The 24,903-nt window shown below is 39.7% G+C and overlaps 2 protein-coding genes across 3 annotated transcripts in view; both read left to right on the top strand.

Annotated features, from left to right (window-relative positions):
* Positions 1 to 74, top strand: part of FGL1 (fibrinogen like 1) — a 71,699-nt gene extending 71,625 nt beyond the window's left edge. The window contains exon 10 of the transcript XR_001412449.1: positions 6 to 74. The gene's annotated coding sequence lies outside the window, so the exon portion shown is untranslated. The remainder of the gene's footprint in view (positions 1 to 5) is intronic.
* The window catches only part of MTUS1 (microtubule associated tumor suppressor 1), a 94,514-nt gene continuing 69,618 nt past the window's right edge, over positions 8 to 24,903 (top strand). For both annotated transcript variants that reach the window (XR_001412448.1, XM_014945556.1), the window contains exons 1-6: positions 8 to 2,177; positions 4,238 to 4,433; positions 16,599 to 16,781; positions 20,976 to 21,110; positions 23,092 to 23,181; positions 24,469 to 24,516. Coding sequence is in view for 1 of the 2 variants with exons in the window: in XM_014945556.1 (XP_014801042.1) it covers positions 123 to 2,177; positions 4,238 to 4,433; positions 16,599 to 16,781; positions 20,976 to 21,110; positions 23,092 to 23,181; positions 24,469 to 24,516 (2,707 nt within the window). In the remaining variant the exon portion in view is untranslated. The remainder of the gene's footprint in view (positions 2,178 to 4,237; positions 4,434 to 16,598; positions 16,782 to 20,975; positions 21,111 to 23,091; positions 23,182 to 24,468; positions 24,517 to 24,903) is intronic.

The following is a 24,903-nucleotide window of genomic DNA, read 5'->3' as shown; positions in this document are numbered from 1 at the left end:
TCCAGGGAAAAGCTGTTTTGTTTTGGTTTTTTTCTGCAAAGTTCTGTCTGCATTTTCAGTCTGCGTTCTCTGTGATTTTAAATAAGTATAAAATGAAAATTGTTTAAAATTTAGCCTTCAAAATGAATGTTGAAAAGTCAGATGACAAAGCAAAGAATGGCTTGAAGTCTTCCTTGCTTATAAGGGATGAAAATGGAAATAACTGTGCATGTGACATGGCTACACCTTCCTCAAAGAACTGTGCCACCAAGATATGTGGTAATTCAACTGACCAAAGTATAGTGACCGAGCACGAAGATGATACTGCTTTTGAGAATAAAAGTGACTTTAAAAGTGTTCTTTTAAAACAGCAATGTATGGAAGCACTTCATCTGCAGAAGACACCTGATAAATGCAACTGTGCAGGAGCTCCTCTGGGAGATGGAGATGCTGCGTGCAAGTCTTCTGTGACCGAAGAGAATTGTGCGTATCCTTTGAACTGTGACTTGAAAGAAGCAACAAACTTACAGAAAGGTAACGTTTCTACAGCAAAAATGCAAAATCAGAGTATGGAACAATCGGTGCCTTACAGCCAGGCTGACTCTCAGCGTGTATTACCTCTTCCCGCTTCAGAGCAGGACGCGCAGTCCCTGATAAAGGACGAGGCACCGTGCCACCTGAGCACATTGGATGTTACTTACGTTATCAGTGAAACTCTGGGAACTGATCAAAATGATGACACGACTCCGAGGGAAACTCTAATCTCTTCTGAAGTATGTCCGAGAGAGAAATTTGATAGAACCAGCTCAGAAGGAGCATCTCATTTCTCCTCTACAGTAGTGATTTCAGAAAGCCCAGATGCCTGTTCCAAACTTGAAGTATGTCACCCTGCCTCTGCAGGTGTCGAACACTATCAAAAAAACACTAACGAGACTGATAAAGAATCACACGAAACAGAAGCACCGTCTGTAAAACTATCTGCTGAATCTATAGATCCTTGTAGGAAAGATGCATTATCACCGTGCGTTAGCGTTAACAAAGATGACCAAGTGAAATCCTTGCAGGATACCCCTGACTGTGACGACACTGGGAATTCCAATGCTGAAACATGCGTGGATAGTCCTGTAAATAATGCTTGCCTTCTCCCAGTAGACAAAATAGATGGAGAACAAGTATCAGAGAAAACCAGTGAACCCTTAACCAAAGACCAGAGCGCCTCTGGAAGTGCTGCTCGTCAGGATATGCACAACGCCACTTTTGTATCTTGCAGTCTACATAAAAAGAGGACTGCTCTGCCTGACCTCAAGTGTGAGGCGACCTTTGTGGTCTTCAGTCCTGCAGCTGACAAAAGCGATTCTGCTCTACGTACTTCAACCCCTAAAGAACATTCAAAAAATACACCTTTCTCTGTTTCAGCGTTGGCAGAACTTGGAAACAATTCTCCTAACCAAAAAACAAATAAGGCCTTTGTAGAAGGATGTAATAGAAGGCCTTTGCTTAAAGCTAGTCCAGGTCAAACTGCAGGAAAACCAGTGGGCAGGTCTCCTCCTGTTGGGTCAACAATAACCAAAGCAAAGAAATCGGAGATTGTTAGTTTTCCCAAACCTAATTTCAAAAACGTGAAGCCAAAGGTTATGTCTAGACTTGTGCTACAGTCAAGGGACAGCACAGGATTAAAACAGTCTCCTCAGTCCCCCCAACTATCAGCTGCCTCCTCACCTTCGCTGGTTGCTTCCCCGAGGCAGTTGTCCCCCTCCATAAAAGCGCTGAAAAAGAAAATAGATCTAGCTAAGGACACTAAAGCAGAATTGCCTGCGAATAAAGCCCATAAGCTACATCTTAACAAACACCTCTTCTCTAGCCAAGTCGTACATGCCACAACACATCCCAGAAACGCTTCCCACAAGGCTTCAAAGACACCTGCGCTCAAGCAGAATCCGGAAGACGTTGGCAAAGCCAGCTCTACCCCTCCGGCATGCTCTTCGGTCTCTGCTGCCCTTCCTACGTGCGCGGAGACTTCCAAAGTGATGCTGAACGACCAAACGGGAAGTTCAAGCTCTTTAACACAGCCCTGTGCCCAAACCATCTGCCCCGACGGAGGCGAGGGAGAGGAAAGCAGCGACACCGGAATTCTCCTGGAAGCGGCTGCGTTGAAAGAGGTGGCAGAGGAGACGTTTGACCTGCACTCAGTTCCTTTGGTAAGCTTTATTTTCTTTATACCTGCTTAATCGTATGTTTTGTACATTTGGAAAAAGGGAATTCTGCGTCGCACGGGGCTGAGTGGGAACAGTGGGATGGGTTTGGGGTCTGCAAATGGAACTGTGGTGTCGATTTCCAAGGTGTAGATTTTTTTCCCCCCAATAAAAGGAGTGAAGAAATACCTTTTTACAAACTGCTTGCACTTGGCCTCATTTAGTATCTTCAGCCTTCATCTTACTCCATAGTATAATTTTTTTTGTTGTTTTGGTAAAGTCTTTTAAAGATAATACAGTTGGTGAGACTTCTAATAAAAGCAAACAAGCCTTAACCTAGTCAAGCTGCTAAAATTGCCTAGCAGAACTTGGTGAGGTTTTTCTAAATATAGCTTTTAATATGTGCTTTTACCAAGATAATTCTAGCTGTGCTGTGACTTTAAATAGATATAAGAGATAAATTGCTGTTTTCAGTTTGTTTTATTTTTTTCCTTCAAGAACTAATTTACACTTTTAAAATTTACCCACAGAAAAATATTAACAATAATGTTAAGTCACGCAAAACCCAAGGACCAGCAAGTCGGTCAAGCGCTTTATTTTTAGCATCTCAATTTAACTGTCTGCTTTGAATAATTTGGGAGTTCATTTATTTGAAGTAGGACTTATTAGAATAGCGAAGAGTAGCCAGAAAATATTTCTCATGCAGAGGGCATATACCTGGTTTTGGGCCGTCAGCCAGCTGGAAGGTGCAAACTTCCTGGCCGGGAGGGATGCGTGCGCTGGTTGGTTGGGAAATGTTTTTTGGACGAGTCAGCTGCCTGTCAGGAGAAACGTGCTGCTTTCAAATGCTCTGAAGGAAGGTTTGAAAGAAGAGGAGCGGTGGGAAAGAAGGAGAAGAACTTCGGGGTTGGGTTGACCAAGATTTTCAGGTAGGGACGTAGAGTTGGAGACTTGGTGCTCTGTGGAGTCCTTCCTGCTGTTCGCTGGTGGGTTGAACAGCTTGCGTGAATAGAAGGGGAAATAGAAGCAGCTATCCATTTTTTTAAACGTTACAAAATAAATAAATATTATTATTTATTTATTATAATAACTATTTTAACTTGAAAACCTATATTAACATGAAAGCACGGGTGGTCTGTCTTAATTCTAAAGTCTTTCAGACCTTGCATTCTGCTTCACTTTTGGTGCTGAGGTTTGGAGAGAAGGCTTTTAATTCACTCCGTCATCAAGACAGAAACCTTTGTGATATTAATTGTTCTGCTGGTACCTGGATAATCCATAGAGCAATTTCCATAAAACGTGCAGTAGACCAATCAGCAGCACTAAACTTAATAAGTGGTCTGCTGAAAAGTACGGATTAATTTCTGAAAATGAAGATGATTGGAGTCAGAAGTGGAGTATGACCAAATTGCTGCATACCAGCTTGAATCACAAGAACATACAGCTCTTCATATGCTTTTCTATGAGTTTACCTTTATAGCCTTAACTCTACAGCATGAGAGGTCATGAATTAGTGTCTATATAAACCGGAGCAAGAATTCTCTATGAAAGACAGATGAGTGCTACATAGAAACAGGTTATTTTAAACCTCTCCTGGGGTCCACTCCTGAATTTCTTTAATCTGTGGCACCTGAATGTGAAAGACTAACCCATTTCTATGTTGTAACAAAAGACCTAGACCAGGAAACCTGTTGAAAGGGGTGGTAGGGAATTCATCTTGAGATTAGGTGCAATCATGTAATTGAACAGTTTAATTAGAGTTTGGGGAGGAAGAGGAAGAAACTCTCATGTTAAAATGATCCCTGTAACCTTTTTAGTGTGTTTGTCATTCCTATTAGTTTGAAGCTAATCACTGGTATTGTGTTGCTGAGGGCCATTCAGGAGATGATTCTTGAGGTTCTGAGCTGGAGATGGGGACAATGTGACAGCCAACAGCTAAGCATATCCCCTACCTGTGTGGTCAGTATTTCATTACAGATGCTGGGTTTCTCACAGGGATGGGTTTTTTGTGGGTGTGTTTGGTTTTTTTTTTTGTGTGTTGGATACTTATTGTTTTTTTAAAACAGACGTCTTCTGTGAAAGATGGGACGACACAAGGGAAAAACATACTGAAGAAAGACCCAGTCACACTACAAGGTGTATCGACTCCCAAGGTTAAAATGATGCCCTCTGTGGTGCCCTTCAAGAAAGGATGTGAAAATAAAACTATCAGCACAATTAAAGCACCTTCTCACAAAGGAGCTGTTCTGTCAGCAAGCTCTGGTAAGAGAATTTTTCACTGGAATACTACCACTGAACTAGTTTCTTAAAATCAAGATATCGTATTTAATGTATTGTCTGACAGAACTTTTAGAATGTTAGGGAGCTGTATTTTTGGTGCTAAATATGATTCTATCTAAATAGCAAACTGCTATTTAGAGGGAGGAGGGAGGAAACAAAAAGACAAGTTGCGCCCCATCAGTGTAAAATCTTATCTCGTAAGGAATGTGTTCAGGTGGGTGTGGTGCTATTGGAAGAAACAATATGTAAATATTATTATTTATAGTTTGATTATATAACAGTACTTTGTGGAATTACAACTGAAATTACTCGAAGGACCTACAAGTGAAGAGGAGAAAATACAGAGCCTGGGTACAAAGCATTTACGATAAGCAAGTTCATGCTGTCCCAAAGGGAATGGGCCCTTGTTTTGGGACATAGCATATTTTCTTCAACCTAATTTTGGTACAGCTCTATAGTTTCCAGAAAGGGGATAACGTAATTGAAGGAGAGACTACTGCTGGAGCTGCTAATTAAGATCAGAGTGATTAATATCAGGGGGGAGGAGGCACAGGGATCTCAAAACTGGTCTGTAGGCTGCTGTTCAAATCTGGTGACTGGAAACTGCATTCTGTAATTGTACTGTACAAATTCAGAAATGTTCTTGTAGGTTATATACTTGTTTTTTTTTTTTTAACCAAGTGTGGCAATATAGCTAATTGCAAAGGTAGCCTGGCTATAAATGACTACACTACAATACACTGTAATTTGGAAAGTGTGCAGTCCCAGCTATACCCAGTAAAACCTGTTTGTTTTTTTTTTTAACCCACTCAATCTAAGATTATAAAACAGTCCAAAATACTCCTCTTAATTATATACAGGTGGTGAAGCATGATAAAATCTGCATCTGTAGCCCTTCATGGAATGAGTCCCTCAAAGAAAGCGGATATAGGCTATTCTCTGACTTGATCCCTGCTAATGTGAGGGACTCGCTCAGTGGACTACATACCTACCTGTAAGCCACCAATTTCTTGGAAGACTCATCACCTCTCTAAATACCAATTTAGAGCTTTCCTATCTGTAATTATGGTCTTAGAAGACCTGAGATATATACAGATATAGAGGTATGTTTGTCCCTTAGGTTATTAATCTGGAGTAGATTTATGACACCATCACTAGAAATAAATATAAGCATTTGTTAGTAAGTCCTAGTTAGAGGACTAACTTCTTCCCTTCATAAAGAAAAAAATCAGATGCACTTTCAGAGGCAGAAGTCATTTGCTTTTGAAAATAAAAGCCTTTACTCCTCAAGTTTCCTTAAGTGAAGCTGTCACTTCTCAGCTCATTGAATGCTGAAATTACAGTAGTCAGTAGAATATCTTTCCAATTTTTCCTATTGGAAAAAGACCGCTTAACGTAAAAATATGAAGGAGCACCTTAGTGTCTAGAGGCAGAAGTCATTTGCTTTTGAAAATAAAAGCCTTTGCTCCTCAAGTTTCTTTAGCTGAAGCTGTCACTTGTCAGCTCATTGAATGCTGAAATTACTGTAGTCAGTAGAGTATCTTTCCAATTTTTCCTATTGGAGAAAGACTGCTTAATGTGAAAATATAAAGGAGCACCTTAGTGTTTCAAAGTTGTGCTGTGCACTGGTAGACTGTAACTATAATGTTGCCCATGAGAAGGATTTATTTTCATGCCCTTTCTCCAGGTCCCCTGCCTATGGCCGCTGTCTCCAGCACATCATAGAATTGTCTAGGTTGGAAGGGTTCTTTAAGGTCATTGAGTCCAACCATCAACCTAACGCTGCCAAAACCACCACTGAACCATCTTGCATCTTATCCTTCATTTTTCTTATGCAATGTTTTGATCCTATGAAGTAGGATTTGATGCATTAAACTATATCAGGTTAATTATCCCATCCCTTGCCGAGGGAATTCTTAAGTGTGGTTCCTTGCTCTCCAGCAACCACAGTACTGATGCAAGTTGGAGGATGGGAGTGCAGGGTGGGAGAAGCAGGGATGGGAAAGGGAGGAGTTACTTGGTATTGCTACCAAGGCCCTGCTGTGTTATGTGACCACACTTTTCAGGTAAAACTCTGTCAACTGCTGCTCACCCCACCTGTTTGGGAGAAGCAGGGATGGGAAAGGGAGGAGTTACTTGGTATTGCTTACAAAGGGCCTGCTGTGTTATGTGACCACACTTTTCAGGCAAAACTCCGTCAACTGCTGTTCACCCCATCTGTTTTTAAAGTTTTCTGAAGTAAAATTCTACGTACGCTTACTGTGGCCACGTGGCAGCTTCTAAAGCAAACCCAGTTACCTGTTTTATCTAAAAGCTTCCTGTAGGGAACAACTATATCTTCCAGTTAAGTAATTTGAACACTTTGGTATTAAACTTGTGCTTTGATATGATTCCAGCAGCGCAGATAAATAACTTGGTAGCTGTAGAGTTGGTTGCTGTCAGGATTTTTCCATACTACAGACGAGCTAAATCCAGGATGGAAAGGACTTCTGGAGGTCACCTAGTCCAGCCCCCCTTTGCCTGTAACTGGGTCAGCACTGAATTTGGACTAGGTTGTTCAGGCATTTGTCAAGCCAAGTCTTAAAAATGTCCAAATCTTAACGACCTCGTTGCTTCCTCAAATGTTAACATAAATGCAGCTAATTCTTAACCAGCTCCTGGTTGTATTTGGGTCGTTGCACAGGAAGATAAATCAGTGTAGTGAGTCCATTAAATGCTCTGAACAGGAGAAGCGGTGGTACAGCTCTTTATCGTCTCTTGCATGTGCATGTTGAGGGAGAGAAGCAGTCCTTCTGTCCAAAATGTATTGGTATATGTATTATTCCCAGAATAATCCAGAGCTTGTGAGCAGTGAATTGTATCATGCACTGTCGTCTCGAGTGGGAAGCAGGAAACTCCCCAACAACCAAGAAAAAACAAAAATGCCTTATATAAAACACCAATTATAAGATCCTTGCAGCTTGGCAGGACTTGGGATTTTGGGTTGGTTTTTTTTCACTAGTAAACCGTAAATTTTCAGTGGTAACACACTAACCCAACAGGAAGCATGTCTTCTAAGGAAATTCCCTGATCCTCTCCCAAACAGAAGACAGCAAAAGAGGAGGAAAACTCATATCTCAAGTATTATATTTTTATGAAGTTATTTGTAGAGCACATTAAGCTAGAAATAACTTTTTCATTGATTTCAAAATGGCTACTGTCCGCTGTTCACCAGTATTGGTGTATCTTGGCTGGAATGTGGAGTTTTTGCTGAATTAGAAATTGGTTCTTTAAAAGGTGGGCCCGGCTTGGTTCAGTCTACTGAAGTGGTTTGTGAAATGGCAAAGCCCCTTTTCTGCAGCAAATCGAGAAATCAGGTCACAGTTGCAAGCTAGATGCCTCAAAATTATTTCTGTAGCTGCTTGTCTCCATTCTTCCCTAAGACAGAATGACCTACAATCCCAGACTCATTCTCAAACAAAAATCTTCATTCTCTATAGCTAATTTTTCCATGGTGGTGTGTGCAGGTTTCTGTGGTGCTGGGTGGCAGGCAGTATCCCTTTTGCTGTGTTGGTTTGGTATTAGTGAAAACGCTTATTAGAACTCAAGACTCAGAATAAAGCATTTGAGTTACCTGGTTCTTGCTGGAAGGCGTGTGTAAATTTTGTAATCTGGACTTTGAACCAGTCCAGAAATCAAAGCGACTGTTGTTTTCGTTCCTAGCAAATGCACACAACCTTCTAATTGGCTGTAAATAACCACTGTGGAGGGGTAATAGCCTGCTAATGGTTGAGGTATTATGGTTTGGGAAGAGTCTTGTCTTTCTCCCTCAGCACTGGAGAAGCCAAGGAGAATTTGGTGGTCTCGTGGAACGTCACTCCAAGTTCTTCTTCTGTCAGCCTGCCCCCAGCAACTGAGTGCTGCCACCCATGCGGTTGGATGGAAGCACTGTGACAGTTTGAGCCACAGGAAATTGCTTGATTTGTGTTGGAACAGCGTAAATTAGGGATATAGATGGTTTACTTCAGATGTAAAGATTGAAATGCCCGCCACTGCTGGGTTTGTTTTACTAGTGCTGACTGCAGCCTACCTAAATTGCTTGATTTGTGTTGGAACAGCGTAAAATAGGGATATAAATGATAAATAGATCTAAAGATTTAAATGCCCGCCACTGCTGGGTTTGTTTTTCTAGTGCTGACTGCAGCCTACCTTAAGTATGTAAATGAATGGAGCTTTACCTGCAGGTTAAGATTTCTTAGAAGCTAATAACTTCATCTACATTTCTGCCTTAAAATAATACCATTGCTTTAAATTATTTCCCACTGTATGAAGCTTCACATTGATGTTGGTGTCTTAGCTGTGAGAGCCTTGTCAAGCCTTATGCGTTAATGAAACCGTTTGGGGCTATGAAAGTAGAAAAAATATTATTCCTCCACTTAAATTAATTTCTGGAATTCTTTAAGAGTAAACCACATAAATCATCTTTGTAACCAAAATGTCTTTAACCTTCTGACAGTTATTTCTGACACTTTAGCTACCGTTTTGTCTCTGATCTAAATCACTAATAACCAAGTAAAGCCCTGTGATTTATTTATCTTTCCCATGAGTCTACTCCAGTGATGATACTCCTCCTGCTTTCTAACATTTTCATAGCATTTAACTGTGGTAACAAAAGCTTGGGTAGAGGGAAACTCAGCGGTCTGAATTCTGTGTTTCTTTGAAGAGGGTTTTGGACAAGTGAGACCCTTTCCTTATGAAAAGCTGATCACACTGAAGGACTTTCCTGGTTCAGTGACTAACTGAAGCACAGGAAAAATAACGCCCTATATGATGTAGGAAATACATTTCAGTTGTATTAGTAAAAGTTTTAGTGACACTTTGAAACACTGATCTGCTTGTTAGTTCATCATAGCTAAATTCCTCCTGTTGCGTTTTGGCTTGATCTTAAACTTAAATGTATAATTTAGGGAGGCTTCCAAAGTTAAAACCAGGCTGTAACAGATTAAGATTGTGTTTGTTATTGAGTGTTGTTGCTATTTATTGCACAAAGAAAGGCTTTTCAGATGGAAAATTGAAACCAAATGGTTTCAATGGGTTTTTATAGAGCTGGAGATGTACATAAGCTTGGTAATTCAGGATTTTTTTGGTAGAGCCTTCTACAATACTAGTGAAGCAGAACCAAACCAATTTAGTATTAGTAAGTGTTCCCAAAATCTCAAGTCTATGTTCTGACACTAAACCAGGAGCAAAACCAAACATGGTTACTGCAAATCACTTTTCAGCTTGTATCATTCCTACCATCTACCATGTGACTCTTTAAAGTTGAATTGACCTGCTGCCAAGAGGAAACAAAATATTTTAAAAGGCAAACATAACTTCCAGGTTTTCTGGCCTGAAACTATCAGGAAATGCTGGACTGGAGAGCTGCTTGTAAGGGTTTCCATATACTTTCTCATGAACAAATCTGAAACACACCAAAATCTATGAATAAGGCTTAAAATTTAGCGTCAACCCGTCTTTTTATGCTTTTTAGTTTTTTCCTTTGCAGAGCAGCCAGCTTTTTTTCATGGATCATGAAAGCAGGTTCCTCATACACTAACTTATCCAACATTATTATTTGTACTTCAAATATTTGTCCCTGAGCACAGATTACTTGTTGCCATTTTCCCTTTCTTTAATACACATGTAGTGCTTCATTACAGCAATTAAATATTGTGTTAAAAGTGAACTTAAAACTCTCATATTCACCTTCAGAGGTGTTGGAAGGAGGAAGCCTGTATGTGGGTCTCCGTGGAGCATGAGGTATGTGTGTAGTATGACATAAAGCTTGTCTGTTGTCCCTCTTTGGTCATCTTCACCCAGAGAGCTCCACTGGATAATGGCTGTTTCTCATAACTAGTTCTCCCTTAATTTGCAGTATAAAGCAAGGAATAACATACCTAATGTGTCTGAAAGGACTTTTGTCCAGCTGATCGTGAGAGCTCAGGAGGCAATGTTAGTTGTGAGGGCTTAGGAAGAACCTCCCAGGTCATCCCTTCTGCCTCTTGAAATTCCCAATTGCTTGAGTTGGACTTCTGTAGTAACGTTTCTGCTTGGCTTTGCCCTGGCTTCCTGACCATCGTCATCAGGAATGGCTCGCTGGAAGCTGCCCGGAGCAGTGTGTATATCCTCGTGCCAAGCATTGACCTGGAAGCCTCTGCCCCAGGTGTTGGTCATTCAGGTACAGAGCGGTCAATTCACATTTTGAAGTCAGAAAGGAGCTATAAAATGATGTAAGCTGAATTCAGCATAATCAGTTCGGTTTTAGCTTTGGCTACATACGCTAACAGAAAAACTTGCTTAAACTATTTTCTTCTGTTACACTTCATTAACAGTGAGCTCTCACCATGGGACAGATACTACTCGTGTTTTGCAAGCTGTCCATAGGGTTCAGCATAAAAACACCCATTTGGAATAAATTATTTCCTGGTTAGTTTTATAAGTCAAATGGACCATGAGAAACCAGTAAAAGCAGAAGGTTTTTTGTTTGTGAGGTAACGAGATCTGTTACAATGAAAGATTTCAAAGCAGGCTGATTTATCTCTGGTTTGGTAGCCTTAGGTGTGGTCCTCTAGACTGATTTATCTCTGGTTTGGTAGCCTTAGGTACCAAAGTGGTACCTAAGTGGTCCTCTAGATTTTTTGGGGTAGTAGAAGAAGCAGGGGGATTGCAAGGAAGATGAACTTAAATGATCTTTATTCCAAAGTTTATGTTATTTCCAGTATTCTGTTGACTTTCATCTTCCGGGAGGGAGAAGCAGGGGGATTGCAAGGAAGATGAACTGAAATGATCTTTATTCCAAAGTTTTTGGTATTTCCAGTATTCTGACTTCCAGGAGGCAGCATTTCATCCTGTCAGCTTTGTTTCTGGTGCCATCAGTGACCATACTTAGGGAATTAAGTTCTCACATATATCCCCAGACTGTTTAGAGGGGACTTGTGAGTAGCCACATCAGGTTTTTAATGTGTTATACCTGTCGCAAGAAACGAAGATCGTACTTGCAGAGGCTGATACTAAGAGCCCACTTAATCAATGCTGTCAGAAACGTGGATGAATGCATAAGAACATGCTCCTGGAGGAGTGAGGTGTGCACTGGTTCCCTGCAGGGGAATTTCTCGGTACCTAGTCATTTACTTGCAAGGACATGCTGCTGTGTCTTCAAATAACTCTTCACCTGTACTGGTTAGTTCTGAATTCTCTCAGCATGGAGGTAAAGGAGGAGAGAAATAGTAATCTTCTTTATGAAGAGAATTGTTTTTATCTTAACAGGGAGGTTCCTTCTTCATGCAAGGAATGCGCCAACTCCTGCAGCAGAAAACTTAAAATATTTATAGATAACGTGGGTCTAAAAGCTACAACTATCATTGCCCCATCCCTAGAGGTGTTCAAGGCCAGGCTGGATGGGGCTTTGAGCAACCTGGTCTGGTGGGAGGTGTCCCTGCCCATGGAAGTGGTTTGGAACTATGTGATCTTTAAGGTCCCTTCCAACTCTAACCTTTCTATGATTCTATGGAAAAATTCTCAAAATTCGCAAAATAGGAATGGGAAAAAAAAGGAAATTTTAACAGCAGACGTACATGAATGTTATTCTCTACCTCTCTTTCACTCTAATGGGGAAGACCCAACTGCTCTTCTGATAGTGGGAATGTTTGGAGAATGAGAAGGGATGATTTGGTGGCTGTTAAATGCTCTGTATCACTGAAGATTGTTTTTCCAGTTTTAGTCTGAGAATATTGAGGAGGAGGAAAACACAAATACCTGCCCACATGGCTGCTGGCAACATGGTTACGTTTTTGGCACTAACTTGCTGCTGGTTCCTTGGTACCTGTGCCAAAGAGGAGCACTTTCCTGAGGATTGTAGGGGAATGGGAATAATGCTGTGGAACTCTGCATCACATGGGAAACTGGGTCTTGCCTTAACTGTTGCCTAAACTGTTCTCTGATCAGCTGTTATCCTCTAAACAATCTTTCACATAAATATTTCAAGATCCAGTGGTAATATAACATTCCCTGTCTTTGTCCATGCTCATGCTTAGCAGCTGAGGCATTACTAGCAACATAGTGTGCTCTGCTTTTTCTTGATAAAATTGGTAGTAATTTGAGACTTCAAAAGGGAGAGATAACTAGAAAGAGATTATCTGTAGATCTTCGGTAGAATTATGAAATGTGCTGTAACCACTCTTTGTTCCTTGAAGGAACACTGATACATATATATTTTTTATTTTTTTTTCTCTTCATATATATATATATCATAATAAAGTATAGCTAATATTTCTGAATGGCTAATCAGGCAACTTGGGGAGCTTGAAACCTGTTACTATTGCTACTGCTTTACAGTGCTCTTAATAGCAACCTTAAACACTCTTACAAGTATGCTAAGATCAGTCTGCTGGAAACAATACCAAAGTCCAGTTTGTTTTTCCATACTTCACTTGCTCCTTTCAATAGGTGCCGAAAAATAGCCTGTTTTCTTGAAGGTTTACTCCCCTTGCTTTAGAAAGACCTTGTACTGTAGGCTTAGACTGGATTTTTTCATCATAAATAAAATTACTTTTTTTTTAAAAGCTAAGGAGTTTAGCAGTTCTAAAAGACAGCCCTCTGGATTTTTAAACTTGCAGGAAAAATGAGAAAAGCATACAGCAAAAATCCAAAATTCAACATATTAAAGAGAGAAGGCAATGAAAGGTCAAACCGACTATTGCTGTTCGCTTTCGGGTTAAACAAAAACATCCTCCCAAAGACTCCTTTTGCCCTTAGTCTGCCCTACGTTTCTCTTTGGGAAAGGCTTCCAACCATTCATTTCCAGGTGTTGTACAGCTGGGTGGATGCCCCTTTGCTCTCTGCTCAGTTCTAGATGTGAAATGTGTTGATCCGGTTTGATACGTTGGACGTTGAATCTAAGATTTGGTGAATACAGATTCAGCTTTACAGTCTGCCTGGTGTCCACCAAGTCCCAAGTTCACCACTGCTAACATATTCAAATTGAGAGAACAAACATCTTTTAGTCTCTGGTGCTATTTAAAGGAAGACTTAATTTATTCTTAACAATTACCACTATGAGAGATTCATACAAGAGGTTGATTATTTGTGTAAGGATATGAAATTGGACTTCAGAGCTTCTCGAAAAATGAGTTTTCTTCCTTGCTTATTTCCATACCAATACAAGAGATACTTTAACGTACTTGAAGTAATGTCGTTGTTGCACAGAGACTTTTTTTCTAAAGAATTGCCAAGTCGTTACTTCACTGTAGAGGAATGTGATATTTCTAGTATTCCACTTGAGTGACTAGATTAAATAACTGATGAAAGCCGCTTACTTTGACGCTGTTGCTTGTTGTCTTTATAATAATGGTTCACTAAATATCCTGCTTTCGTGTTTCCAGTACTCTTATTTATATATCACATCTTCCTGCTTCTGTCTTCAAAACCTGTGGATTTAATACTGTGCTACTCATTTCTTAGGGAATGGCAGTTATAAAAAAACTTTATAAAACCATTGTTGTTAGTTGAAGTAACACCTAGAGTAGTTGCTGCATGATCCTGTGTCATGGATTAAAAGAAATTCTCCCTCGAGCTGGGCTTTTGAAAAAAAATGCTTTTAAGTGCTTGAGTAATTATTTTAATGGCAGCCTTATAGGAAAACACTGAGCAGTGAAAGAACTAAGGAAAGAACCCTGGACATCCTGGAGCTTGCTGTGTGCCCCGAGTGGGTTTGACTTCACAGCTGGTTTAGGGCACTGCTGCAAATCATCTCTAGGGAACCTGCTGTTTCACACGCTCGCCTTGATCCCTCTGAAGAGAAAATCACTGTGAAGAAAACAGGATTTTATTCCTGTACCTCTTGAACTGGATGAACGAGTCCAGCACAGTGGCACCCAAGCGTGCTGCCCTCATCTTTAAACAATAAAATGCAGCTGATAAGCGGCGTTTGTTCCTCTGGCTGCCTGTTGAAATATAAACCTTTACCTTAGTCATACAAACTTAACATGCATTTGTTTGCACAGCAGCCCCTTTATGTTTGTTTGTTTTTGGGGGAGCGGGCTGGTTGGGTTTTTGCACCTTGTCTTGCTGAGAGGCTGTTTAGAAAAAGGAATTTCTGACTCGTTTGGATTAATTACTGTTCTGGAATGTTGATCCATTAATGAAATGAGCTTTTAGAAAACAATGTGGAAAGTTTTAGAGAGAGCTGTCAGACTTGCTATATGAAGTTTAGATGTCATAGAAGTTGTTTTTTTTTTTCCCCCAAACACACAAACAATTTCAGATACATGGTCTGGAGCGCTGTGTTTTAGAAATGTTTTCAGTAAGTGTGTGTTTGTGGTTTATGGTGTTTCTCATAGCACAGTGAAGGCTGGATGCTCTTTAGTGAGTTGAAGATATCCAAGTGTCCATTGCAGTAACTTGCCAAATATTCTAAAACATGACTGATTTTTTGTCTCAGATTTAATACCAACCTATGGTAGAGCTGTAGACAGAATCACAGTTCTGCGCCTCTGAAGAGACATCTGACGTCAAATGTGATATCAAACTTATTTCGTGACCTGTACTTTCTAGTATCCTAATGTATGTTTAATATATGTTGTATGTAGGGTTTCTCTTTTGTTACTGAGTTGATCTGAACTGAGGGAAATAGCTTGGATGTTCCTTTACTAGTGCTCTTGCCAGTTTTGTGTACTTGAAGTGGAATACTTTGAGACAAGTTACCTAGTCCTGTCACACCACCTACTGTTGAAAAGCAGACATTGAGCTTAAATGTCTGTCTTGCCTAAATCTTAATGTAATCCCCTTAATATCATGCTGGTTTAGTGCAAATTGATGGTTTCTTGGTCATTGGTGTTTAAGAGTGGAGATCCTGCAGCAAAGCCAATGTTGAATAAAGTGACATTACTAGCTGATTTTGTAATATTTCAGTAGCCTCTTGCATAGCTTAAGCAAAATTGAAATGTGGTTTATGGTAACAAAAATAAAGGCAACAGTATTCCCTTTAAATAGAAACTTGATTGTTCTAAGTCAAATCTGAAACACTTCAAGTAAGATAAACTATGTCAGTCAGAGTTGAAAATGGTAATGACTTCAGAAGTTGAGATATATTGTAAAATATATTTTATTATAATAAAAAAAATATTTAGAAAAGGCATATGCAGATCTGTTTCCCATAATTCTGTTTTTGTTTGGTTGTTTTTTACCAAATAGAAAACCTCTTTTTCATAGTTATGCCGTAGTATAAAGATCTTGAATCAGAGCTGACAGGAGTCAACCCAGCGCTGGCAAGACAAGTCTGTGTGTACCTAATTTCTTTTGTGCCACTGTAGTTTTCATCTGGGTGCACGCTTTTCAGAAATAAACTAAAAGCTTAATTTAATCTCAAATTTTCTTGCGGAAAATGTAGTTGGCTTTGTTAGTAGTGCAAGAGTAAGCTTTGGTCTGAGGGTGGCACACCTGTCCCCTGTATGGATGCTCTTTCTGTTGGATTAATTTAGCTATTGGGCGTTTGTATTCAACAAGCTCAAATGAAAACACCAATTAATGCAAAAATGTGTCTATCCCAGTTGGCCATTAGGAACTTGGTTCTGGGGAGTGCTGTTTAACTAGTTCTACAGAACTAGTCAGTTTTTGGTGTATTATCTGAGTACAACACAATTTGATACTCTCATGCTGTGTTTGTCCTTGAAAGGATATTATCTTTTAAAGTGCAAATTAGGGGGGAGATCTGTGTGTGGATGGGGGGAGAATAAACAAAATAATGTTTCTTGGATTGTCTTTGAGCTGGATGTTATAATTTTTATGGGATTGACAGTACAGATAACTAATACGTAGAGGTGGAAAAGTACAAGAAAGGCCTTTTGTGTGTGCGGATGTCTTTCTTGAAGGCCAGTCTGTAACACTTGTGACTTGTTCCTGAGGTCAATATGCAGTAAAACGGGATCCTTTAAATCCTTCCAACTGGTTTTCTGCATTTACAGGATTTTTTACCATGTTAATGTGAGGTAGATTAAGCCTTTTATGTGTATTTTTAATGTGTAAATCTTTTTACTTGTAGGCACATACATAGCAGAAGCAATTATTTAAACTTATTTCCAACTCCTTTATTCTTTTCCCTCCCTCCCCTTTCCCCCCTGCAACTGACAGGTACAGCATCTTTGCCAAGAGAGAAGCAAGCCTCCGTGAAAAATTCTCCAGCCTCCTGGGCTACCCCCGGTAAATTGCTCACCAAATCCAAAGTGCCTGTCAAAAGGTTAGGGCTTGAGAGGACCCCCAGCATCTCCTCGGTCAGCAGCACCCAGAGCGAGCGGAGTCTTCTCAGCAGTAATTGTAAGTATCTGCCAGGGTTACGGGTGTTAACTGACAGTCAGCATCAACTGTCTGCCTCCTGTCTGACAAAAGTCTGTGTTAATTCTCATTGTACAACTTACTATTAGTTCTAGGGCTTTTTGCCTCTTTACTTACAACTTTCCTTCTTGAGACATGGCACACGAAGGAGCTTTAAGCCTTGGATTGTGGTTTGATGAGTAGAGGTTTCAGTACAGCTCCTCTTCCATCCTGAAACACCACAAAACCAGCGGGTCTTCTTGAGCAGCAGTTTCCTTGTGTTTACATATTACATGTGTAGTAGGAAATAAGTTTGAATGATGTGAACGGATAACATATTGTAGTAGCTGGAGCAGCACATTACAGATTTTTGATACTAAAGGCTTTTTTTGAACTAGAACGTGTCTGCTTTGAGTTTTAAGACAAAACGTGTAGATGAGATCAAAAGGAGGTAAGTGAAACTGCTTTTAGAAGGTAAAACTTTGCATGGGTAGACTTCTGTAATTTCTAAGGTAACTGTATGACCTGAACCAAATCTATCTTGATTAAAACTAGGGAGAAAAATAAGAGAACTAGCTTTGATTTGAAGCTCTACAGAAGGGTCTGTAGCAGCAGTTGTGGGAATTCGAGTGGCAAAAACATGAAGGAAGTAACACAGGAGTGAGTGTCAGACATATCGGTGTTCCCAGCTACACGTATTCAAATGAGGACATTCAAATATTCTGTTACCATCGCGTCATTTGGTACATCTTGGAGGCTGGGCAAAGGCCTTTCCTTTGTGCCAGATGTCATTTAAAGCCGCCTTCAATGGACTGAAAAAGAGAACTGGGATTTAACATACGTTTGTAGTTTATGTATGCGCATATGCATGCATTCATATATAACTAAATTTTCTCTTGCTCTTTTTTTCTTCCCTGTAGTGCCTTCATTAAAAAAAAAAAAAAAAAGAAAAAGAAAAAAACCTAAGACCTAATATATTCCTCAAAGGAATAAGAGTACGTGCAATAAAATATGCAGCGCCTGTTCCTGTGTAGCCGGGTCGGTGCTGTTACCCTGACAGCCATGTTGACTTTTGCTGTTCAGGTTTAGGATGTATCTGGAATTCCTAAGCAGCTTTGTCCTCTCTTCATTATACTCCCTCATGTAACAAAGGAAAGGGTCATCGCTTCATAACAAAGAAGTGTATTCAGATTAAGTATCCAAACAGATGACTCCTTATTTAGCCTGATTTGCTAGCCGCTTTAATCTGTTTTTGTCCACTGCCTTGAAGCTTAACAATTTTTTTCCACTCCGATTCACGAAGAGCAAGCGGGAGCAATATGAGAGGTTGAACATGGCTGCAGTATCTTTGGCTTTCAGCCTGCTTTGATCCTTTTTAAATGACTATACCAGGAGGACTCCGCAGTTGCACAGAAACTAATTTTTCTCCTATTATTTTCATCAATTCTACACTAACACCACCGACTGACTCGGGAAGCCACTACGATATTACCTTACTGACACTGCTGGTAGTGGGATCCTACAGCTTTTGTATTGTTCCTTTGTTAGCCACGTTTACTGGGAAAAGAAGTAGGTTGAATTCCTTTATTCTTTCTTTTTTTTTTTTTTTTTTAAAAAGCATGTATCTTTCTTTCTTTTTTTTTTTTTAAAAAGCATGTCTTTTGTTTTGTGGAGGTTGGTAAATGTATGCAATGCTCTGATTTGCTGATTTTGCCGTGAGATGACTTTTCTTTAGTTAAATTGTTACACTTGATGAGAGTGATTGAAGTCTGGTCAGGTTTTGTGAGTATAATGAAATTAGGTTACACATGATTCACTTGTTAGTGTAGTGAAGTTTTAATGACTTCATATCAAATTGGAAAGAACTAGTGAATCTACTTCGTACGCTAATGTTTTAAGTACAGTGCTGTTCTTGTTTTTTATTTTTTCATTAAGTCTACTATACAATAATGTCAGGAAAAAAATCCATACTTGTGAACCTAAAATGTGTTTTTTAGTTTGGTGGGGGACACAGAGATCAGGATGGGAGGCTTCTGCTGTCAGTGTTAAAAAATTTATGACGAACTATTGTGGTCCTGTCAACAGTATTAAATCGACAAAGTCACTTGGCTTGTTTTGCTTAAGGAGTTTGCCTTGTGTTAGGGGAGGGGAAAAAAAAATTACAAAAGAGAGCATTCCTCCCGCTGTGTCAGCTCAGCCCTTTGTTATGGGATATTCTTGGACTGGTAATTTCCTGTGGCAGTATTGGGGGGGGGGTGTGTGTGTGTGTGTCTGATGAGCACTCGAGTTTTATGATTCTTTTCTTTAAGAAGACTTACTATTTGAGCAGTTTGTAAACAATGAGTTTTGAAATGTTGGTGTTAAAAACATATTTGGACTGCAAGCTGTCAGTTGGAGCATTGAAAAATTGAGTTTTTAACAATAATTTCCTCAGTTTCAGTGCTGAACTGAAAATACATCATTTGAACATACTGAAATGTTTAAACTCTCAGGTTAAAAGCAAGAATCCAAATTTGAATGGCATTAGAATAATTGCATACAATGGAAATAGTGTTTCAGAAGTTAGAAAGTTGGGTCGAGCAATTGACTTGGAGCTGCCTTTTCCTTCAGTCGATACTTCACTAAAATTCTTTTAATAAGTTGAGTTGTCTGGGGTGAGATCACTTCATACCTGTCTGTCTTTGCTCAAGATTGCAGTACCTGTTCCTAACCCTATGAGTAACCGTCTTTGAATCATACATTGGCCAAACTTGCCAAATTTGCCACCTTTTTTCCTGTGTGCAGCCTGGTTACCTGACTCCACAGCTTCTCGTAGGCAGAAACAATGCCCTGACCAGTCCCATGGCAGAAGTGCACTCACCCAAACTATTTTTTCTGTGGTACACTCTTGATTTAGAAGAAGGTCACTCAGCAGTTTGTAGGCACTTGTTATCCTGAGCAAAAATCCTTAATATAGTGATTTGTGGAAAAATTTAAGGACTGCTTCGGGCCTCTTGCTTTACTAAAACAAATCGATTGGAATCATCTGATGCTGATCAGGGTCAGATTCCTGCAGCCTAATTATGTTATTGATGTGTTATGCAAGTTTTTTCATCATGTATAGATTTTTTTTTTGCAAATATTTAGCTTTTGTGCCTTAGAGAGGCTCCAGTTTTTTCAAACAGAGGACTTTAGTTGCATGTGTTTCTAAAAGAGAAAGCAGTTCTGTCCCTCTTTCTGTTGTTGAAAATGTATTGATTAGGGGCCAAAAAGCATCTCTTTAAAGCAGTTAGTTTGTGGCTTATGCTAATGCGTTTAAAGACACTAAATATCTCAAGGATATGTTTTGTCTTTTGGTGAACAATATTAGATATGTAATTCACATTAGCATTTTAACAAGGCTGATGTTTTTTAAAGGTAATCTGAGACAAACTTGATATTATATGAAGCCCCCCCCTTTTTTTTTCTTTAAATGGCGAGAGAAAAAAAGCAAGTGTGACAAACTATTCCAGTGTGACTTGGTTTTTGCTTGTCTCTGGTAAATGCAATGTCAATTTCTTATTCTTTAATGTGTCAGTATACATAATTTTTTAGTAGCTGAACCAAAGTGTAATCAATCTATACTTTAGAATTGTTTTCATATTTTTTCTGGAAAAATAAAACAATGCTTTTCCCAAATTTCAGGTTTCCTTTTTTCCAAGGAAAAATTTCCATTGTGACAATAAGCCAAATAAGGTCTCTCAAGTTCTTCTGAAATGGAACAAAAGGTCTTCTGTAGCAACTGCCCTCTTAGTTGGGAACCCGATTTAGATGTGAGATACAATTGCTTATTGTCCTGCCTCTCCCAGTTTGGGTCCGTCTGACCCTTTTTGCAGGGAGCATCTTGCTGTATGACTTCATCTCCCTCTTTGAGGAGGTTGGGTGTCTTCTGAGGTCTGCTGTCACTGAGGGAGTCACTGTTATGAACAGAGACAACAGGAGCCTTAAAAGTTGTTTGGTAGCTGGTGAATGCAGTTGGGCTCACACATGTTTAGTGTCCCACAAAAAGGATGGAAGGGTGTGGAGGTGGCACTGAAGATGTCAGAGGTGGTCATCATATTTTTATTCCCGCTTGTTTCCCCTGACTTTAGCCTTGGGTAAAACAGGCTTGTTTTAAGATTTAATTTTCCCCAAACTAGATACTGCCTAGAGCAAATTCTTTGTCATTCTATGTTGCAGCTGCAAATGCCACGGTCATCATCAAGAATGGAGAATGGCCTTCGAAACCAGCCTGCCAGAATGGTACTCTGGGATCTGCCCCTGTGAAAGCAGGACCGAGACCTAGAATACACTCATTGAAGTCAACTCCAAAAGGTATATAGGTTTGTTTGTAGATAAATTATTGCTGTTATGGAACCTTACCTGCCTCCTGAAGCAGTGTTTATTAAACAGTGGTCGTGGAAAATAGCTCAAGGAAGTAAAATCATATCAGTGGTGCTTCAAGTTCTGTAAGATTTCATAAGAAGGGTAAAATGTCCTTTATATTGTCATAATTGACTGGGATATTTCAGGCAAATGAGGAGAAGGTCTGTGCTCTGATATGGCTAAGGTCTGCATGGCACAGGGATTAAATGCACTTTGCTACATGGCAGGTGTTTACGTCGTTTTAATGGGTTCTTTTTTGTCACAAAGCTCAGGCACAGACTCTGTGGCTGCTGGTGATCTGCTGGGTGGACTTACCCTGAATTTATCCTGGTTGTCCTCGTCTTCATGCAGACTTGGCATTATCTTCACCCCTTTCAGGACAGAAAGGATCTTGAGGGATGGGGATATTTTTTTGAATAAGGTATTACTAGATGAAGTATCTCCTTTCGTAGATAAATGGCATTGTCCCATCCTTCCAAGGGAAGAGCCCCAGAAACAGTTCTTATCTCTTTCTTCATGCTGCTTTTTCTTGGTACTCTTCTTACTGGCTGAAGTGGAAGCAGAGGTTTACTCTAATTTTTAGTGGGAATAAGACAATTGTGCTTCATCAATCTGATGCTAAAGGAAACATTAATTTAAACTTAATTTCTGGCTTTGTATTAAGCACTATTCTGATTTCTCTTCGTCTTTGAGGCAGGAGCACTCGATCGAAAGACAGGGCTTCTCCACTCAAGCCACAAACAGCAGTTGACAAGTCATTCTCTGGCCACAATTAAAGACATAATGGGAGCAGATAAATAAGCTTGCTGTGTCTCTCTCCTAAATCCTAGTTATAATCAGCTTGCTTCTGACCATCTTTGTGGTGAACTGGTTATTGTAATTGGATAAACATAACTAAATACTGTGCTCCTGCTTTAGGCTTAAGTAAGTTTTAAGCTGGTATCTGACATAATTGAGAATAAATAGAAGAGATGCCTGCCAAGTGTCACGCTATAATGACACGCTTTAAAATGGTAAACAGTGAAAAGAAATAGAATTTGCCACAAACTGTAAATCACTTGGAAACAAACACAAATTATACATCTGTCTGACAAGCTGATGCTTTCTGTTGGGGTCCATCATATGCGACACAGCTATGCATTGCTCAACATCTTCAGTGACCTGGGTGCTAGAAGTGTGCCTTGGTGTCTGCAGGAACCATGTGGCCAGAAGAAGCTGATATTCCTCCTCAGCTCAGTGTTACTTGGGCTACTCTGTTGTGTTTTGGGGCCTTCCCAGTTCAAGAGGGTTGTTTTGAAACTGGAAAGGTCAACTGGAGACTTAGGAAAGATGGTCATGGTCTCTGACCATGTGACCCGTGAGGAGAGGTCGAGGGAGTTGAGGTTGTGTAGTCAGGCAAAAAGGAAAGTGAGGGGAGATAAGTAACAGCCTGCAGTAACGTGAAGAACACGGCTATGAAGGTGATGGTGCCAAAGTCTTCTCAGATGATGTGGCAATGGGAAATGGTTGCCCATTGTGGAGTGGGAGATGGAGCATTGCCCAGCAGGGCCATAGAGCCTCCCTTCCTGGAGATCTGTGAGGCTTGGCTAGACAGAAGCACGGTCAACTGATTGCACCTTGGTGGTCCCTTTCAGCCAGTGTTTCCATAGCTGGGTTTGCTACCATTTGGAGATTAAGTAATTCGATCTTAGTGCGAAAGTGAAATCTTTAGCAATGTTTTCTTCTGCTTTATTAAAACTACCTTTTTATTTCTTCCGGTGAGAGTTCTGGTAAAGCGAAGTTAACTTTAAATATAGCTTAAATTTTCTAGGTGTCTCTTTTTGTGTTTGAGTAGATTTGTGCATCTTAACTGTAGATATGTAACATTAGGCATGTCATTAATTGCTGCCATAGTTGTACTTTAAAAACTAATCTAAGCTTCTACTTCTAGGAGCCAAGGCCAAGTCTGCTTTACTGAACCAGTGCATACCAAAGTCATGCGGGCCACTGCACTCGGCAAGGAGAGTCAGTGAGGCCAGAGGTAATCAGCTGTTGGGGAAAGTCAATTTTTCACTTATTTTCTTGAATTTCTCTATCTTGAGAAAGGGCACAGCTGCTCTATGACTTCAGAGTAACTGAGGCGGTCAGTCTGCTCTTTTTCCTTGTAGTTCTTAGTATCGGAGACTGGCACTGCAAAGTGTTCCTGAGGTATTTATCTGGGAGGGAAAAATCAGGGCATTCACTCTCTGCTATCTGCTTGAAACTTGCCTCCCATGAGGACTCGGAATACTTGATAATATCTGTAAAATGATGTTCTGTCACCTGCTTATAAGATGGTATGCTTGCAAGGCACAACCCAGACTAGATTTCCCAAGTTTGTGTTTAAATTAAGCAACATTCTTGTGAGCGTGTGCTGACCAACTTTGGCTGTTGAGGGTAATATTTACTCCACTTAATGTTTCTGTATCAGATGCTTGTTTTACCTTTAACTTTTAATTGAAATTAGTAATTTTTACTAGAGTGAATCAATAGAATAGATAGGAATCCTCAGGCGAGCTCTGTAAGACGAAGTTCTCCCTTTGGGAGCAAAGTTCCATTTGCACGGCTGAGGTGAGGGACAAGCAAATTGTTTCCTATTGAAATACCTGCCATTGGATCACGCACTATTTGTGAAGCCTGAAGAAAGCTGATAGATGTTGTCAACAGACTTTTTATAAACTTCTCCACGTGACTTTCACACTTAACACTTAGCGGTCCAAAAGAGTGCTTTCATTTAATTAATATCCTTCAAAATAATGAGGTTCTTAGGTCAGTTTTCATATGAATCTAAAAAAAATTAGGGTAGATTAACCTTCTCAATACTTTCATTTATATCTAACTTAATTGCTAGCACATTTGAGGGTGCTTTTAATTTATATTTCCTTTTAGATGAATAACTAGAGTATACAGGTGGAAAAAAATTACTATGATGCCAGTACAGACGATTGGGTTTTATTGTCTGTGGTCCTCTATGACTGAGTAAACTAAACAGAGAGACCTGGCTTAAATGAAGTATGATAATTGTAATTAAAAAAAAAATAAAAATGTTTGGATTATTGGGAATTCATTATGATTTTTCCAAATAGTTTAACCTTATAATTCTAACTCTTGCTGGCTGAGAGTTAGCTGGCTGTGCCATCAGCCATCACAAGAAAGAAAATGAAGTTGTGAAGTTTGAGGAGCTTATATAGAAAGAATCTATAAAAAGACATCCCTGCTGCCCCTTACTGGCTTGAAGTGTAATTCTCCTTCTTTTTTTTTTTTTTTCTTCTTTTTCTGAACATCGTAGGTACTCCTGGAAGAAATGGACGCCAAAGCCTATCTTCTTTGGGTTCTGGTGAGTTTTCTGAATGCATTTTTACATTTTCTGTGGTGTAACTTACTTTACGTTTATACATTACATTAGTATAATGTTTTTTTTCTTGTAAGAACAGTTTTGCAACAGATAATTCTGTAAACCATCACTGATTCCAGTTTCAAGAGATACGGAGAGAAGTCTTGGGGCTTTTTTCCTACTTACTGCCTTCTGGCTCCCCAGCTTTTAGAATGCAGCCCGTGCTATCAGTCACTCTCTGTTGCCAGCAAAGCCAGAGGAGGTTTTTAACTGTGACAAAAAAATAATGAAGCTGGGATGTAGTTTTTGCTATTTAATCACAGCGAGGTAAGTAATGATTAAAGCTCATGTGTTGTGGCTTTAAAGAGAAAAAAAAAATATAGAAGACTC

Source organism: Calidris pugnax, unplaced genomic scaffold (assembly GCF_001431845.1).
Source record: "Calidris pugnax isolate Ruff unplaced genomic scaffold, ASM143184v1 scaffold58, whole genome shotgun sequence".
Classification (NCBI taxonomy): domain Eukaryota; kingdom Metazoa; phylum Chordata; class Aves; order Charadriiformes; family Scolopacidae; genus Calidris; species Calidris pugnax.
The sequence above is the reverse complement of the archived record's forward strand: the minus strand, read 5'-3'. Positions and strand labels throughout refer to the sequence as shown.